Genomic DNA, 17,457 nt, shown 5'->3' with positions numbered 1-17,457 from the left:
AAATAGAGTTTTTTCCCCATTAGAACCTTCATCTGCACACGAAGTAAGTAACTTACTTTTAGTGCATCACAAATGTAAATCAGACGGATAAAGCTAATTGGTTTCAGAATTCACGATTTAGCTCTCATCTCTCTTAATGTTTTCAAATGTAAACACTGCGAAAACATAACACATGATACGCGTGGAAAGCTAAAAAGTAAGCTTATAGTACTGAACAATCATCTCATTCAGCTAAGGATTGACAAGCACCATTCAGTAGCTCAAAACATTCAGTCGCGAATATTAGGGAGCACTATCAAGTTACACCACACTACGTCATCCTACGGATCACATGGCTTTTACCACTGTCAAGACGAGCAGAGTGAGTTGCCGCCGTTGAGCATAAACTCCGTTTGGCGAACGAGTCCTAGTGTTTCTTTAGGCACCAACTCAGGATGTCTTCAGCGGACGGTGAGGTTCCTGTTGGTGGAGCGACTCTCCCTGCGCGTTCTGCCTCTGTTCCTGTCCGGAGTGACGGTGTCTTGGGAGCGGAAGAGCTGTTCTAATTGGTCTCTGAATGAGAGATCATAATCTTCAGTTCCCAAGAGGGTCCGTGGATTCACCGCCCTGCACCGTGCACACCGACTACTGTTCCTCCATTCAGTCCGAAACACGTGGATTCGGGATATAGCTCATCTCTGCCTTCGTTTTGTAACGTTTTTTGAAGTCACCAGTGTTTGTGATTGTGTTGGATTGTGTGTGTTTTATTCGGGACGCCTGAGGAAGTTTGTCAACATTTCATAATGAGCGACTTAGAGGAGGACTTCGCAAAAATTTTGATGTTGAAGGAGGAGAGGATTCGCGATTTGGAGAGGCGTTTAGAAGAAAGAGAAGATGAAATTCATGAGCTCAAAAGAAAACTGCACAAATGCCAGTCGGTTTTGCCGAGCGCGCAGATGATCGGACCCAGGACCCGACGCGCACAGGGGATATCGGCAGAGCCGCAAACGCATCAGGACCTGTTCCGACAAACCTTCAGGAAATATGCCAAATCTGACAGGTTTGGAAACTTCTTTAATTATTTGTACTTTCAAGACTTTTGGTTTCACACCGGTCCCATTACCCAGTTGTTTATTTTACTTACGACGAATTAGTTGGTCCATGCATCACAAATAGCCCATTAAATATTATAGCCTACAGTATTGAAAGGCTTGATACAGAAAGAATAGCGAGCATGGCATGAGAACAACAATAGATTGAATTTGTATCAGGGCCAAGATAACGAGAACTGTCACTTCACGTAAACCTGCCGATGGACATGAGAAGCCTGAGCTCGTGGACCTGAAGACAAGGAATCGGCGGGGCGTGAATGGGCCATCGCTGTCATTCTGAACGAGTGATGACGGCGCATCTTTCAGTGGAGAAGAGAGGGATAGTGAGAGAGAGAGAGAAAGAGAGAGAGAGAGAGAGAGAGAGAGAGAGAGTTCATAATTGATCTGATCCATCATCACGTCCCAGCGGGATGGACGCACAGGAAACGCTGTGCATTATCGGCTTTTAGAGACAGCGCGCGCGAGAGGCTGTCTGGGTTATTTAATACGTTATTAGAAAGGCTTGTCTGACCATATGCATTGCTTCTCTTAAGGTTCTAAATGACAGAATTCTGCACTCTGTTCGCTAACATATGGTAAAGGAGCCAGCCTGGTCCATTTGTGAATGCTGGATTCTTAAAAAGTGGTAAAATGTTCAGGAGGGGTTGAAGAATCATGTAGGCTAGTTTATCTTGGCATGGTTTGTTGGGTTGTGCAGGGACCAACACAATATTGGATGCTACTTCTACACAGGTATCTTTAGCCTACCTTTCACCAGTGCACCTTTGGAACACTTCTGTTACAGGTCAGGCCAACATTTTAGGTACATAAATCACATTCTAGTGGATGTGCAAAGCACAACATGTCAACAAAAAGTTCTCACATATTATAAAGGCTTGGCATTGCAACTCAAATTGACATCTATTAGGTTCAAAAACCGAACAGCTCATACAATGACCACAGGGGGGTAGCAAACGCTCGCATTAAAGATATCCTATTGAAGCGGCCAACTCACACACAACTTGCGAAATAAAAAGGAGAAATAGTTCCTTCTTTGTAAGATTCTTCTATATCTATAATGAAAGTTTGTCAACTTTTGATTAGTTCCGCACCATCAGAGATATGGTATTAGTGACTTTAGGATGGACAAAAGTCCGTGTTTACAGCGATGACTCTGTAAAGCGGGGGACTTGGGCGAGGGTTTTTGGACATGTTAGAGAGATGTTATCAGACGCGAACTTCAAGCATTTCCTGCGAAGATGAGGCTACACAGCCGCATTGGGGCTAGATAGCATCTTACACAGAGGAAAAACATTTATCAATTCAGATAGCATCTCATAACATGGGCTAATTCAAAATCAATGAGACTTGCAGTGGACTTTCATCTGATTGCCATCTGTCATGGACGGATTTGGAAGATGGAATGACTTATTATGAGGGAGTTGTTGCGTTGAGAGTTGTTGTTTCAGATGTGATCGTTCAGGCCATTTGAGGCCATTAAGATAATATTAGCAAATAAGAGGCCCTCTTATTTAATTTTGCATAAAGAGTAATGAAAAAAAAAAGTTGTAGGATATTGCATTAAAATAACTTATTAGATAAAATACATTTGCCCTCAGGAGATGTTGATAGCATAAGAAAGCCCCCATGGTCTTACATACATAATGTCATATATGTTCTGCTGTTGGACACAACAAGGCTATTTGTGCCACTGACAGGTCCTGTTAGTCATGACGTTTTTTTCTACAGATAAACTGATTTCTTCAGATAAACACTGGCAGAGTTGTATGAAGTATCCAAAACCCACACTTGATTAGAAGTACAGATATTTGATCAGAAAAAGACTTAAGTCAAAGTAAAAGTAATCTTAAAAGTCTTAAAGTATCTATTTACAGTACTTAAGTATCAGAAGTAGCCCATTATAAAACATTCCTAAGTACTGAGAGTAGAAGTACAAAGTATGAGTAAAAGCTTTTGAGGCCAGGTGGGGTGACAACCCCCTCCCTTCGCAATGCTTTGAATGAAAAAGATTAGCAATTAAGTTCATGCAGCCCCTTCAAACTTCAAACAAAGATATGGCTGCCATTCATTTTCCTCTGCTGTTTCCTTGTATAGGCCTATAATAAAGTTTATCCAACATGTTTAGAAAGGCAGCTACATCACACTCCATAAACACATTTGCCTAAACAAATTATGCTATAAATAAAAAGCAAGCAGTTAGAATTTTAATTTAATTCAGCTCCTTACAACAGCCTAAATAGGCCTTGGTGTGCTATGTACTAGCTATATTTGCTAAGCCTTAACTCTGTCACTATGTCTTCGTCCTCAAAATCTTGGGGTTGCAAATATCTAACATGCTGAATGGAATTTTCATTTGCATTTTATTTAAGCCTACTTTCTACTTAATGCTGCTAATGAAAATGTGGAGTAAAAGTATACATTTCATTTGAAAAATGTAGAGAAGTAAAAGTAAAAGTAGGAAGAAACATAAAAACTCAAGTAAAGTACAGATACTCCCCATTCATACTTAAGTACTGTACTTAAGTATTTCTACTTAGTTACTTTACATCTTTGAACACTGGCTAATGTTATGGTGCAATTCTAAAATGAAAAAGATAATATTTCAACCCTTCTTACAGCGAGCCACAGTGAGCATAGCCTGATCCTGCCAAACAGATAAGAACTACAGTATGTTCCCTTTGTTTGATCCCTGTGATAACTGAGCTAGTGAATCATAGACTGGTTACAGGAAGAGATCCAGCTAACGCATTCGGAGAACTAGCAGGATGGCGTGTTATGTCAGCTTATAAAAGTGGTCAGTGAAACAGTCATTATGACTCATTCTTCTTTCATCTCCATTGAACCCATCAACCTCTTCAGCCTCATGTGTATTATTCAATGACATTGGCTTCAGTCACAGTCAAGGGTTGAGGCTTTATTTATGGGCAACCTGAAGTCAGGGCTCAGCCCTCGTGGGGTCACAGACGAATCATGCTCTGCTGTTGTGGGTCTGTGGCACCAGTGCAAAGCGCTGCTGCTCATCGGATTTCAGCGTATCTCATTTCCATCGATCTACAGAGGAAGAGACGCTCAGGAAGTGTAGAGAGGTGAAATTTAAAGCCTATTTCCCAGCCAGGACCTCTCAAGGGCAGTGCAGAGAGGGAAAGACAGACAGAGAGAGAGAAAGAGAGAGAGAGAGAGAGAGAGAGAGAGAGAGAGAGAGAGAGAGAGAGAGAGAGAGAGAGAGAGGCAGATGCGCTTTGATAGGTACACAAGGAAAGGCAAGTACATCAGTGCAAAAGAGCACACAAGCACACATGCACGAGATCCAGAATGGGATGTTCATAACATGCTTATCTCCAGGAGAGATCTTTTGTGCGTCGCTGTTGAGGAGAAGAAGAAGGAGGCTGAGAAGATCAGGTGTCAGCCTTGAGCCCCTGCAGATGTATTCGATTGGGGTTTTAGGTGACCCGATGGCAGTGGCTGGCCGGCGGTCAGGCAGGCAGCCCCATGAAACACTTCTGCCTCTGTCTGGAGGAAGCAGTTCTGGGGTCTGTTTTTTCACACAACGGCAGGGAGACCCTTTGATGGCTGATTCACTGTCGCCAAAAGCCTGAGGCTATTAAAGGGGGATTGTTTAAGAAAACATTCCAGGGGATTTATGGATGTATTGTTTTTTTGTATTCTTTATTGGCCACCCAATCTTACAGCTATATACACTGTATATATTTGTTCTGTCTTCTCACACGTTATGTCCAGGCATGCAGTGTGCATGACTACATGGGTGTGACTAACAGTCTTAGACCAGTCAGTGACTCACAGTCATCTGCCAACAAATCCATCTGTCAGCTGAACATCAGCCTGGACATCAGCTGTTTCTGCTGAGACTTGGTGTTTGTGTATGACATAACTAAATTGCACATGAATGAAGAGGGATTCTTCTGAGCATAATGACGCTGATATGATGATCTATGCATTTTATATCTTTTATATAAGTGGGTAGAGGTGTATGTAGGCATTGCCTTTCAGTGTCAACAGAAATCAATCCACAGTGGTATTCTCGGCATGTTGGAAACCACCAGCCACAAGAGGGCGCCCTGAGTCATTTTCTGACGATGGCTGATTTTTTTTCCAAATGTGTGTTTGTGTTTGTGTTTGAGACAGGTCTTGTTACTGATGTATAAAGTAGTATCAATAACTACCGGTATTAATCAAATTCTTATTTAACAAGTACTGTCAAACATAGGTGTAAATGTTTCTTGGTGCAAATAAGTACAAGACAAAAGCATCAAAGACAACTCTGACAACCCTTTTTTCCAAATCTGCATCTGTGTGTGGAGGGTCACTTGCCTCTGGGGTGCGCTGCTCTAATCTTGGTGAGGGATTACGGAGGAAGTAGGTCCATTTAGCTACAAAGGTACACACTGTCAACTCTTATCATCCCAGCCTGAAGCACCTCCAAATGTGTGATAATTACCGAAAGATGCTCTGGTGAATTATGCTTGTGTGATACCCCTCTCTATAAACCTCTACAGTACTGTACTGTGTACAGTACTGTACAGTACCAGTACAGTACTGTGATCTCAGAATAGAACTTTTAGAAAAAAGGGAGCAAAGTATAAGTTATTTTATGTGTATATATATGGGGAAAAAAGAGCTAATTCCTCATCAGCATTATAGGCTGATGTCTTGAACACCTGCTTGTCATGCAGTTATTGAACAACACAGGCTTGTATAACCTCTACGCCACCTCACACAAAAGCACAGTGATTAGGGAATCATAAGGAGTCTATCCATAGAACACACACATGACATTTATCATGATAGTTTATTACTAGACCAATATGATTTACTAGACTGACATGTAGGTAACTGTGAGCTACCCAGAACAATTTGAGTGTTCTGCTGAGAGCCTCTTGTGTATCTGGAGGGGGCTCTGTACCTGGAGGAAAACTCAGCAGGAGAGCTTTGTTCTGTTACCCCCCCCCCCCCCCCCCATCTATATCTTCCCCAGATGGTCTGGATTCACACATACACTTCAATGCCAAGTCTGCCGCTCCTTCTGTACAAGGGCTCATTTTGGGCCTTATTTTGTAAAGCATCACAGGTAGATAGAGCTGAGTCATGTCATGTGGCATATAGTGATCAGTCTTCTAGATCATAACAAAATGTCAAAATTATTGTCAAAATGTCAAAATTATATTATTGTAGCATGATGATATTTTGCATAGCAAGTGCACAATACAATTTACTTGTTTTTCCATATGCAAAAAGGTGTCTTGTTTTTGCAGAACTATGAGCACATTTTTTAAACTGAACTCAAATATTTAAAATATACAATATAATGTGTTAACTTTGTATAACATAATTCCTTTGTATCATATCATATATTGTTGTTTCTCCTCAGTGTTTGGAGATAGAGAGATTGTGTGTTTGGAGATTGTGTGTTTGTCCTCTCTCCTACACTCATATAGCTGTGTGAGGCGTCTCTCTCTCTCTCTCTCTCTCTCTCTCTCTCTCTGGGATGGACAAACAAGAGCAAACCACCAAAGAGTGCAGTTCACGTTGTGACACTATTAATAAGGGACGATGGGAGAATGACCTCCCTCTTGCCTTCTTATCATCTTTGCAGTTGAGGTTAAAATACTTTAGGGATAGTGCTTTAACAGCTTTTGCTGTTTTAGCTGTTTTCTTTTTAAGAATGAATGACTTAATTACTTTGGTAACGGGCGACTAATGTGTACACGTTTAAGCTGGGTGCCTACATAAACACTGTGGCATATCTGTGACACACGCACAGAGAGGTGTGAGGGCAACAGAGGTATCTGTGTTTTATGTATACTTTTGGCTATCGACATTGGCATCGCCGTTCCTCAATTACGCACGCATTTTTCACAGGCAGGGTGTTTGACGCACGAGAGAAGACAGCGTAGGTTTAGTCAGCGCGAGTGGGCTTCCATCGGTCCCGCGGCTGCTTTTACGCGCGCGGAGCTACACACACTGACCACTGTCAGCATCCAGCAGCGTGCAACTGGTTTACATACATACCCACTCGTGGTTACGCACGAAAACCCTCAGACGATTAAAGGAGTGAGGCGTTTTTGGCGTGTGGGATAAAATCAGGAAACGTTTGGTTAGTTTGAGGTGCGAGGGGGATCTTTTTAAAGTTTCTAAAGTGCGGTTTTACTGAGACGAGAAGAGAAAGAAAGAGGGGGATACCAAAAGGAAATGGGAACGTTGCGGGACCTCCAGTACGCTCTTCAGGAGAAAATCGAGGAATTACGGCAAAGAGACGCGCTCATAGACGAACTGGAACTTGAACTCGACCAGAAAGACGAGCTGATTCAAAAACTGCAGAATGAGTTGGACAAATACCGCTCTGTGATCAAGCCTGCCACGCAGCAGGTTACTCAGAAACGCACCGAACTGCAGGAGCAGCAGCGGACCAAGCGCCAGGCGATCTCCGCTGAGCCGACTGTCTTCGACATCCAGCAGCTTAGCCATGTCACACTGCCGTTCTACTCCAAGAGCCCGAAGTAGGTTTAACTCAGTCTGTTTAACGAGTGCAGTGTGCAGAAAGTGTTTCGATACAGTTTCGTCATATCACCACTTCTCAAATGTAGCTACTTTAGCCAAGGACCCTGGAGATGGATTTCGGAGAGAGGTAGCCTAGGCTACATGTCATCGGTTTATGACATGTTAATGTTACATTACATCAAAGGCGTGTATTTATAGTCAACCCTGAAACTTATACCAATTTACTTACTTGTCATATATACTGAATAAGACATGTTTTTGTTTGTTTTGGAGTGAAGTCCTCTTGGTAATCAGTTTTGAGTTCTCTCATGCTTGGTAATCTGTTGTCATTGGCAGATGTTCACAAACCAGAGCCAAGTACTCAACATTCTCTTGCATGCAGCTGTTGGTGGTATCAGCATTCATCAAAAATAACAGACCAAGTGTTGATAGAAATGTATTTTCCTCTGTTTTTCAGTCATGATGCACAAATACACTGAGTTCTTTCTGAGCTTTGACACAGCTTTGCCAGGTGTGTTTAATCAATCCTGATAAGAGATCCTGTAGGGCCATATGTCTCGTGGCTACATAGTTTAGGGTGTCCTGTGTTCAACCTTTATCTACTTTTGGTATACCAAGTCCTGATTTATTTCATGTAGTGTTGACCAGAAACATTTTTGTTTTACACAAGCGATTTCTTCCCAGTATATCTGCTAAGTACAGATGATGTCCTCACCTGCCTGCAGCCACAAACCTGTGACATTTCACCTGTGACGTAAAAAAATATTACACAGTGGTCACTAGCAGATTTTGCTTCTCACCAAGGGCATGGTGGGATACCAGATGTGACCACCACCACCACCCCGTCTCAAACCTACTGTCGACAAAACTATAGCCAGAGACTTTCTAATGAGGAGACACAGAACTCAAAAAATCCTCCATAGAAATGCATGGGGTTAGTTTGTAATACCAATATGGCAGTTGTCTACACATATCCCGCACCCCTTCCATGGCAAAAAAGTCGACGTGAATACATTGTGCCAATCATGTGGTGTGTTGTGAATACATTGTGCCAATCATGTGTTGTAAATCTCACCGCTGGAACAAGGTTGGCATTGTGAAGCCTTGCACACGCGCATTTCTGCCGAAATAGATGCCCGATAAGTGCCCAAAAAGCGTTACAATATGGCCGCCAAATGGAGGGACTTGCCTAAAAGGACTTTGTTATAGCCATGTCACCTGTGTACCGGTATGTGTGAAAAAGAATGTGTATGCATGCGTGTATGTGTACTGAGTGTGTGTGTGTGTGTGTGTGTGTGTGTGTGTGTTTGTGAGTGAGTGAATGTTAGAGAGACCAAGAGAGAAAGAGAGAATGTTATTTAAAGAAGAGAGATCCATTAATCTGTGTTACACCTGTCGCTGCTTTCGGGTGACACAGCTGGGAGGCACATTAATCCACTGGCCCCATTTTTCTGTTTTATGTGCTACATAAATGCGTCCAATTTCACAGAGCTGTTTGTATGTGTGTCTCTGTGAGGTTTTGCATTTTTGCACACATGATGTAAACATGTAGAGTGACTGGGTTTTTCTTGCAAAGTGGTGTAGTTTATATGCCTCAAATAGGATGGTTGGCAACACATTTGTTATGCTGGTTGTTTATGGACTAGAAAGGATCACTCAATAATTTACCTGAAATGTTTTGGGTACTTTATTCATAACAGTGAGGAATCCTCATGTACTGCACGGTGTAAAATTATTATTTACTAACTAAAGGAAACTAATGGTCAACTAAAAATCGGTCTTCATTTCTACTTGGTAAGTGTAGTGATTATTCCTTCAGTTTATTGCATTAGCCTGGTTGTTGCCTGTTAATACAGATACATTTTCCAATGTGCAGGTCCAGTGGAGAGACAGGTAACAACTGTTGTTGAATGTTGAATGTAAAAACAAACTCCCTCATTGAAATGCCATTGAGCATAACGCTAATTTTTGGCAGGTTTCACGCCATATTAGGCTAGCAGTCAGTAGTTTTGGACGCACAGTGACCACACAGTGCATGTTTTTGAAGTCAATAGCAGACCCCAGGTCAGCTGAGTCATAAAGTAGTCTTTAATCAGTCGCCCCATTTACAGTGGACACTGATACAAAAACCAGACAAAAATGATTTCTTTGGCCAGCTGAAACAATTCCACAAACACACTGATCTGATTGATTGGTTTGTCTGGTTGATCTGAATCTTTGGACTCATTTCTATTGATTAACTTTGATGTAGACTATCCTTAGTACTTCTCTCCAACGTCTTTGTCTCCACATCTCATGAAAGAGTTCAAAAGTGCAGTGCAGACTGTGCTGCGCAGTGGGGACCAAAGGTAGCCATGTTAGAGAATAGAGCCAACTTATGTGATAAACAACATATAAATACTGTACTTCTGAAAAACAAACAAACAAAAACAGGTGAACTGAGGAATTGCATCAGCCGCCAGGTCAAGCCTAGTCTAGTGTTTTCTGTTTATGTTTCCTTTCTTAAAAGGGACAATGTGCTTTGATTAACATGCTCGCTGAAGTCAGACATCTAAATGTACTAGATGTAGCACTGCAGGCTTGTACTGTAATTTCCCTATTAGCCGCAGTTTATACCTTGATTTTGCAAAATTTCTTCACCTATGAGGTTAATACACAGGGGGAGTTAATATGGTATTAATATGTTTTATTTTTACTTGCATAAAACACTGTCATGCAGTTTATACACAATGTGCTAATACACAGGAAATTACTGTATAGTTAAGGCTATGAAGTAAAGCCTATTATTTGGGCTTTGGTTGCTGGCTGATGCTTTCACTCACATGAGTGTAGACTTTCTGTTCAATTTAAGTCATTATAGCACTATTAGCAATTGCCATTGACTCTGGAGTTTTACAGAATTATTATGTGGTAGCTAAAGGAAACTAATGGTCAACTAACATTCCTGGTCCTCATTTCTACTTAGTAAATATAGTGAATATTTCTTCAGTTCATTGCATCAGCCTGGTTGCTGCCTGTTAATGGCCTGAACGCCCTAGAGCAAACATTTGGGTGGCGTACAGTGACAAGGAAAAAGAACCCAGCGTAAAAAAAGGGGCCCCATCTGCTTGAGTCCAGCTGGGGGGGTAAATAGCCCAAGGTGGCACAGGACAAAAGGGATGCAACATTCTTCACCCGAGTCCCTAGTGGATGGTCCTGGCTACTGCTGTATGTGTGTTTAAACTCTCGGTATACCCCTTGTTTTCCGAAAGATATGAAAGCATGAGGCGGCACCTATTGCCCTAAAGCTAGCCTTCACTCCCAGCGCCTGGACTTTAACAGCCTCTACATGTCAAGGTGCTCATTGCTGTACACCAAACCTCTAAGCTAGCCCTAGTGCCCAAACACAGGGGCTTTTTGAGTTAACTCTAGATGATGAGCTAGTCGCTTTTGTGGATGGATGTTGCTGTTGGAGATTAGTTAAGTTAGGTGAGTAGCTTTCAGTAAGCAGAGAGTCCTCAGCACCATGGGAAAGGGAAGGGAGCTAGAGAAGGGGGAAGGCACTGAAAAGCGCAGATGGGAAAAGCTGGAATATGTTGCAGTACTGACGGGGGCTATACGTCAGGAGTCTGTTGAGTGCCCTCATCCTCTTAGGATAAACCCAAGTGGGACAAATAGCAGCACCCTCTCTCTCTCTCTCTCTCTCTCTCTCTCTCTCTCTCTCTCACACACACACACACACACACACTGACACCCATATGCACACAAAAGACATGAAGACTCTCACTCTTTGTCACACTCTCTCTGTCACACACACATTCACACAGAAACATACACACACCCATATGCACACAAAAGACATGAAGACTCTCACTCTTTGTCACACTCTCTCTGTCACACACACATTCACACAGAAACATACACACACACACACACACACACACACACACACACAGCGCTCAGGAGGTGCACTGAAAACTAGGCTGTCGTCCTGCTCATCAGGACACGGCATTGGAATGTTAACAGCGTTGACTTAGTTGTGTGTGTCGGCAAGGAGGGAGTGTGTGTGTGTGTGTGAGCCTAAATGTGATGTCTGGGTCACTGCCAGCATGAGAATGTCATCCTGTGTGTGTGTGTGTGTGTGTGTGTGTGTGTGTGTGTGTGTGTGTGTGTGTGTGTGTGTGTGTGTGTGTGTGTGTGTGTGTGTGTGTGTGTGTGTGTGTGTGCATGCGTTTGAGACAGAGAGAGGGAAGGAGAGAGAAAGAGAGAGCATGTGCGTGTGTGTGTGAGAGAGAGTGTGTGTGTGTTTGTCTGTGTATGAGTGTGTGTGTGTGTGTGAGAGAGAGAGTTTGTGTGTGAGTCTGAAGGTAATCACAGGAGGAGTCGTTCCTCTCAACATCATTTGTTCAAATTTGGGAGATAAAAAGCCTTGAGCGTTTGGGTGCCCTTGATGTGGCCATGCGTATGGATATCTAATCACTCCAGGGTGGGCTGAGCTGGACTGGGCGCTGGGAAGGGTGGGCCAGCCTGGACTGGGCGCTGGGAAGGGTGGTCATGCAGTGGGCCTGAAGGGCTGATAACGGGTCTCAGTGGACACGGCCGTCCCCTCATTATTCATTCCAATAGGAGTCAGAAAAGTCATAAGTTGCTTAGCAACCAGAGACTCGCTGATCACAGGAAGCCCTTCCTCTTTCCTAATGATACTCTCTTTCTCTCTTTTGGCTGTACATCTCCCACTCTCTCTCTCTTTTTGGTGAGACTCTTTCTCTTTTGGTGGGACTGTATGTCTCTCTCAATTCAATTCAATCTTTCTCTTTAGCTCTCTCTCTCTCTCTCTCTCTCTCTCTCTCTGTCTCTCCTGTGTGCGTCTGTGTGGAGGTATTCCTACACTTGGTGAATGCTATATCATTTATAATAACAGTCCTCGGGATTAGGGATTCTCTGTATTTGTATAAGGGCGTGTAATGTGTGTGTGTGTGTGTGTGTGTGTGTGTGTGTGTGTGTGTGTGTGTGTGCGTGTGTGCTTGTGTGTGTGTGTGTGTGACTGTGTGCGTGTGTAAATGTGTGTGTGTCAGATTGTGCTTCAGTATACACTGCTAGTGGTAGTTAAAAAGTCCTCTGTCTTCCGTGTTGGTCTGTTTTCTAGCATGGGGTTTACACTTGTAACTTGAGACAAGCTCTTAACAGCGTGGAATCTACTACTTTGAGAGTTATATAAGCATAGCTCAAGTCAGTCATGAGTCAGTGGAACTCCAGTAACCTATTTCCAATCCTTTATGGCCAAAAATGGCTTGTAGCAGATCTCTTCACCTGATTTCACAAGCAGTACAACATATCATCTACATTGACTGCTACTTCCCCTCTCACTTGACTTATCTAGTGATACTGTTTGTGATTGTGCATATCTTACTTATATGTTAGGAAAACAAACACAGGAAATGATAGCACATTACAGTTCTGTTACCAGCATATGTCTTGCCCATGGATATTGGAATCTATGTTCTGTTTTGGCCTTTTATGTATATTTCTTTTTTATATGAAAATATGATTAGTGCAATATTAAGCTCAGTGGAGTAATGGTCAGAAGGCACTTGAGATTGTGAATTGTGCCCTTGGACTGGCCACTTTATATGCACCATGTGAAGTCACACAGCTGTAAGATGGATACAAGTCAGCTGGAGGTTACCCAGCAATGGACTGGTGTTTACTCTGCTTGAGTCTGCTTCTGCACCACAGAAACCGGGTGTAAACCTCAGGCTTGTATGCCACCATGGCTAGAGAAGGATTAACACATACTCATAATGCCAAGCCTGCATGTCTTCCCCCCAGTCTTTGCATGATAGCGAAGTGAGGAGTGATGGGAAGCGACAATGCCACATGTTCCCTTTAAGCGCCTTGTTACCTCGTGCAAACGTTTAATCCCTGTGTGCGTACTGCGAAGCCTAGCGTAGCCTGTGGCTGCAGGCAGAGCGGCCAACTGTGTTGATGTGATGCACACACTGTCACATATGCATGTTTTTGTTTCCCCTACTGCCCAGTGGCCACATGATGCACAAGAGGTGTGTGTGTGTGTGTGTGTGTGTGTGTGTGTGTGTGTGTGTGTGTGTGTGTGTGTGTGTGTAATGTGTGATGTCTTTGTAAGCCCTCGGAGGTGTTCATTCAAATGTGACGGCGTGAAAAGGTTATGTTACATATTCAACAGTGCACATTTTGCATATCACCTGTCAAGAGGTTTCATGTATGTTTGGAGGCTCTCTCTCTCTCTCTCTCTCTCTCTCTCTCTCTCTCTCTCTCTCGCTGTGTGTAATTAGGCACTTGATTGTAAAATAGAGTAAAAGAATCCAGTACAGATATTGTACTGTACACATTTCCTGTGTTGAATGCCTAATCTGTTTCATGAACATTCAGCAGAAAGTTTTACTGGTATGTATGTAACTTTGAACTCATGTCATCCTAGCTGAAACAGGGCAACAATAATGCTACAGTAGACTCATGCCAATTATTTATACATCCTAATAAGTCTGTATTAAAGGTTGTATCAGCGATGGCGGGGTAACATCACTTCTGTTGATGTTCAAACAAAACAGAGAGCTAGCTCGCTACTTCCTCCCCCTCCCTCCTGTGCAATTGAAACTCTCCTAAACGTGCATCTCGTCGGTTATTGGTTGGAATACTTTATTTTGCCTTTGAGTGGTTGCCAACACTTGTTGGTAACAATTGTTTTTGTGTGCAGATCTCTGAGCCTAGGCTGCCTACACATGTTTTTTTGATGGCCTGCTTATGGGGCAGGCAGCCAGCGGATCGTTAGGAAAGATTAGATAAATGTGATCATTTATGTTTGGGCCTTTTTTGGGCCTGAAATCACTGATACAACCTTAAGGATCATTGCACAGTTTATTATTGAACTTTTTCTTATTCTTACTCAGTAAGTCATTGGTCTTAGTCTTGCTAAATCCTTTATAGATTCCTGATACACTGTCTGGATATGTGTTTTATAGTGAATAGTAACATAGTAAGGCAATGTATTAGAACGCTATAAAGTTTGTATTTTCATCCATACCATATATTAGTAACCTGAAATCAAAACCAACTAGTTGCTTATTAAAGATTTACCAAGAATAAATTACCTTTTCAGTGAAAATGAGAAACTGTTAAATAAAGACCTAATAACTGTGTAATGACACTTAATACAGACTTGAACACTAATACATACACTTATTAGTTATATTAGTGTACAACGTACAATGTATTACTGTCTAACATGTGTCCCCTAAAATAAAGTGTTACTGACTTCATATAGTCATTGACCATAAAGGAGATAAGTGCCCAGTGCCAAGACACAGGTTATACATAGCTAGCTATACAGTTGCTAGATAGAAGAGGAAATGGCACAAATTGTTGCATAATATAAAAAAAAAAACATTGGTACATGTCCACAAAAATATGCTTTCTGTAATAAGCATATAAAAAAACTTCAAAACCAGTATTTTTCCAGACAAAGTAAATAGTTGGGCATTCTTGATGGGTGGTGGGTTCCAACAGAGTTTGGCACTGAGGGACCTCACGCTGTTTGGAAAACAAACTGCATGAGTCTCTTCTGCAGTCTAATCACACGTGGACACACAGGCCAGTTTTAGTCATTAGGAGCCTTATAAACAACACAACAGTCACGCTGCCAGCCATCCCCGCTTTAAGAACACCCATTTTTCTGATCTCCGTTCTGGCGTCCACACACACACAGACACACAGACACACACAGACACACAGACACACACAGACACACACACACACACACACACACACACACACACACACACACACACACACACACACACACACACACACATAACACGGTTGAATAGCCCACCGCTGATGGAAATAAAGTTTGCGTTCCAATCAAAAGCTAATTGTGGTGAGGCACGTAAACTCTGTGATCAGAGGGAGGTCCGACTCCCCCCTCCCCTTCTCCCCATGGCTGGCGTGTGGGAGCAGTATCAGAGGGAGGTCCGAGCCCATGGCTGGCGGGTGGGAGCGGTAGAGGACATTAGGAGGTTTTGGCCCATTTCATGTTTTGCCTGTTTTGTTCCCCAGCACCTGTTTTGCAGTTGACGAGCCCTCACTCCTCTCCCTCATGACTATCTGTCTGGCCTCTAATCACGTCCCTCACTCTCCCTCATGACTATCTGTCTGGCCTCTAATCACGTCCCTCACTCTCCCTCATGACTATCTGTCTGGCCTCTAATCACGTCCCTCACTCTCCCTCATGACTATCTGTCTGGCCTCTAATCACGTCCCATTTCACCATGTTGTTGATTTTGGCTTTTTCTAAAGGCTCATGCAGAGAATGGGGAGGGTTCTTCATATCATGGGATTTTTTGCTCATCCACTCACTTTTCTCTCCCCCTTTCTCTCCTCCTCCTCCCTCCTCCCTCCTCCTCCCTCCTCCTCCTCCTCCCTCCTCCTCCTCCTCCTCCTCCTCCATGAAATGTGCAGGTCCAAGGAGTTGATCAAAGAAGCCATCCTGGATAATGACTTCATGAAGAACCTGGAGATGTCTCAGATCCAGGAGATAGTGGACTGCATGTACCCGGTGGAGTACGGCAAAGATAGCTGCATCATCAAGGAGGGCGATGTGGGCTCGCTCGTCTACGTAATGGAAGGTGAGGCCATCACACACACACACACACACACACACACACACACACACACACACACACACAGACAATACACACACCACACACATCCATTTTTAGTCTACGTAATGGAAGGTGGGGCGATCACACACACAAACACACATACAGACAATACACAGACCACACACATCCATTCCAATTTTGGTCCCTGTGTGTGTGTGTGTGTGTGTGTGTGCAACTCAGTTGCCATCAAGCCAGGGGAAGCTCTGATTCAGCCCATTGATTCGGTGTGTTTGATATTCTGACTCAGGGGAGACTCTTAATTGATCCAATCAAAGTGTGTCACTGCCAACGAAGATTTTCTCTTTCCACTGACGCCCTGATCAATACATCATTACATCACCAAATTACAGCCCATCTGTCTTCGCGAGACTCTCCGAATCACTTGATAAAACCATCATAATCAGACCGTTATTTACTGCTGCCCATCGCACCGCTATTTGTCCCATCCAACATGACATGGCATATAACTCTGCACACTGTTATTATTCCTTGCATTTGTGGAAGGGAGCAGGGCCAGCGTGATTGGATTTGCTTTGTTACACTTTGTCTTCTGTCTCTTGAGCGAATCATTAAGACCACACCATGACTGGGATTATACATGCAAAGCAATGCGAACAGACAGGGGACTTAATGAGGAGAATGAAGTCATCTTACTGTAACATTCAGCCATTCTGCAAAAAAACAAACACAAATAAAAAACTGTGATGGCACAAACACACAGATGTTTGCTACTAGACGAAGCAACATAAATATATCTATTTTGATCAGTACATCCTCTAATAAGATCCATTTTCTGGAGTTTGTGTTACTGTCTGGTTGGAGTTGTGCACTGAAAGCTGAATTACTAAAACAACAAAAAAGAGAAAGCCACTTAAAAACTTGGGTAGGGGGGATGACATGTTTGGCTGACAAGGCAACACATTCTCAGTTTGCAAATGGAGGCAGTTATTCAGCTATGTAAACATGTAACTAAGTAACATAATACATCAGAATGGATGTGCTCCATCTGTTCCATTGCTATCAGCATAACCAAGCATAAACCACACTACTGTTTGGCATAAATATTTCTTTACTTAATGCAGATAACATGTGCCAGTTTGAAACAACATCGGAGAAAGTCTTCAAAGACTCTCGAGGTTTGCTGATATCTTATCACGAAAAGCTCTGTGCCTATT

At 42.8% G+C, this 17,457-nt stretch overlaps 1 protein-coding gene across 2 annotated transcripts in view; it reads left to right on the top strand.

Annotated features, from left to right (window-relative positions):
• Positions 1-378: 378 nt before the first annotated feature.
• The window catches only part of LOC121685533 (cGMP-dependent protein kinase 1), an 83,842-nt gene continuing 66,763 nt past the window's right edge, over positions 379-17,457 (top strand). The window contains exons 1-2 of one of the 2 annotated variants that reach the window (XM_042066118.1): positions 379-1,039; positions 16,080-16,246. In XM_042066118.1, the coding sequence (XP_041922052.1) occupies positions 783-1,039; positions 16,080-16,246 (424 nt within the window). In that variant the 5' untranslated portion in view covers positions 379-782. Of the gene's footprint in view, positions 1,040-7,082; positions 7,607-16,079; positions 16,247-17,457 lie in introns of those variants that run through there. The other variant, XM_042066117.1, reaches the window with a different exon arrangement.

The sequence above is a fragment of the Alosa sapidissima genome, chromosome 16 (assembly GCF_018492685.1).
Source record: "Alosa sapidissima isolate fAloSap1 chromosome 16, fAloSap1.pri, whole genome shotgun sequence".
NCBI classification, from domain to species: Eukaryota; Metazoa; Chordata; class Actinopteri; order Clupeiformes; family Clupeidae; genus Alosa; species Alosa sapidissima.
This window is presented reverse-complemented; position numbering and strand designations above follow the sequence as displayed.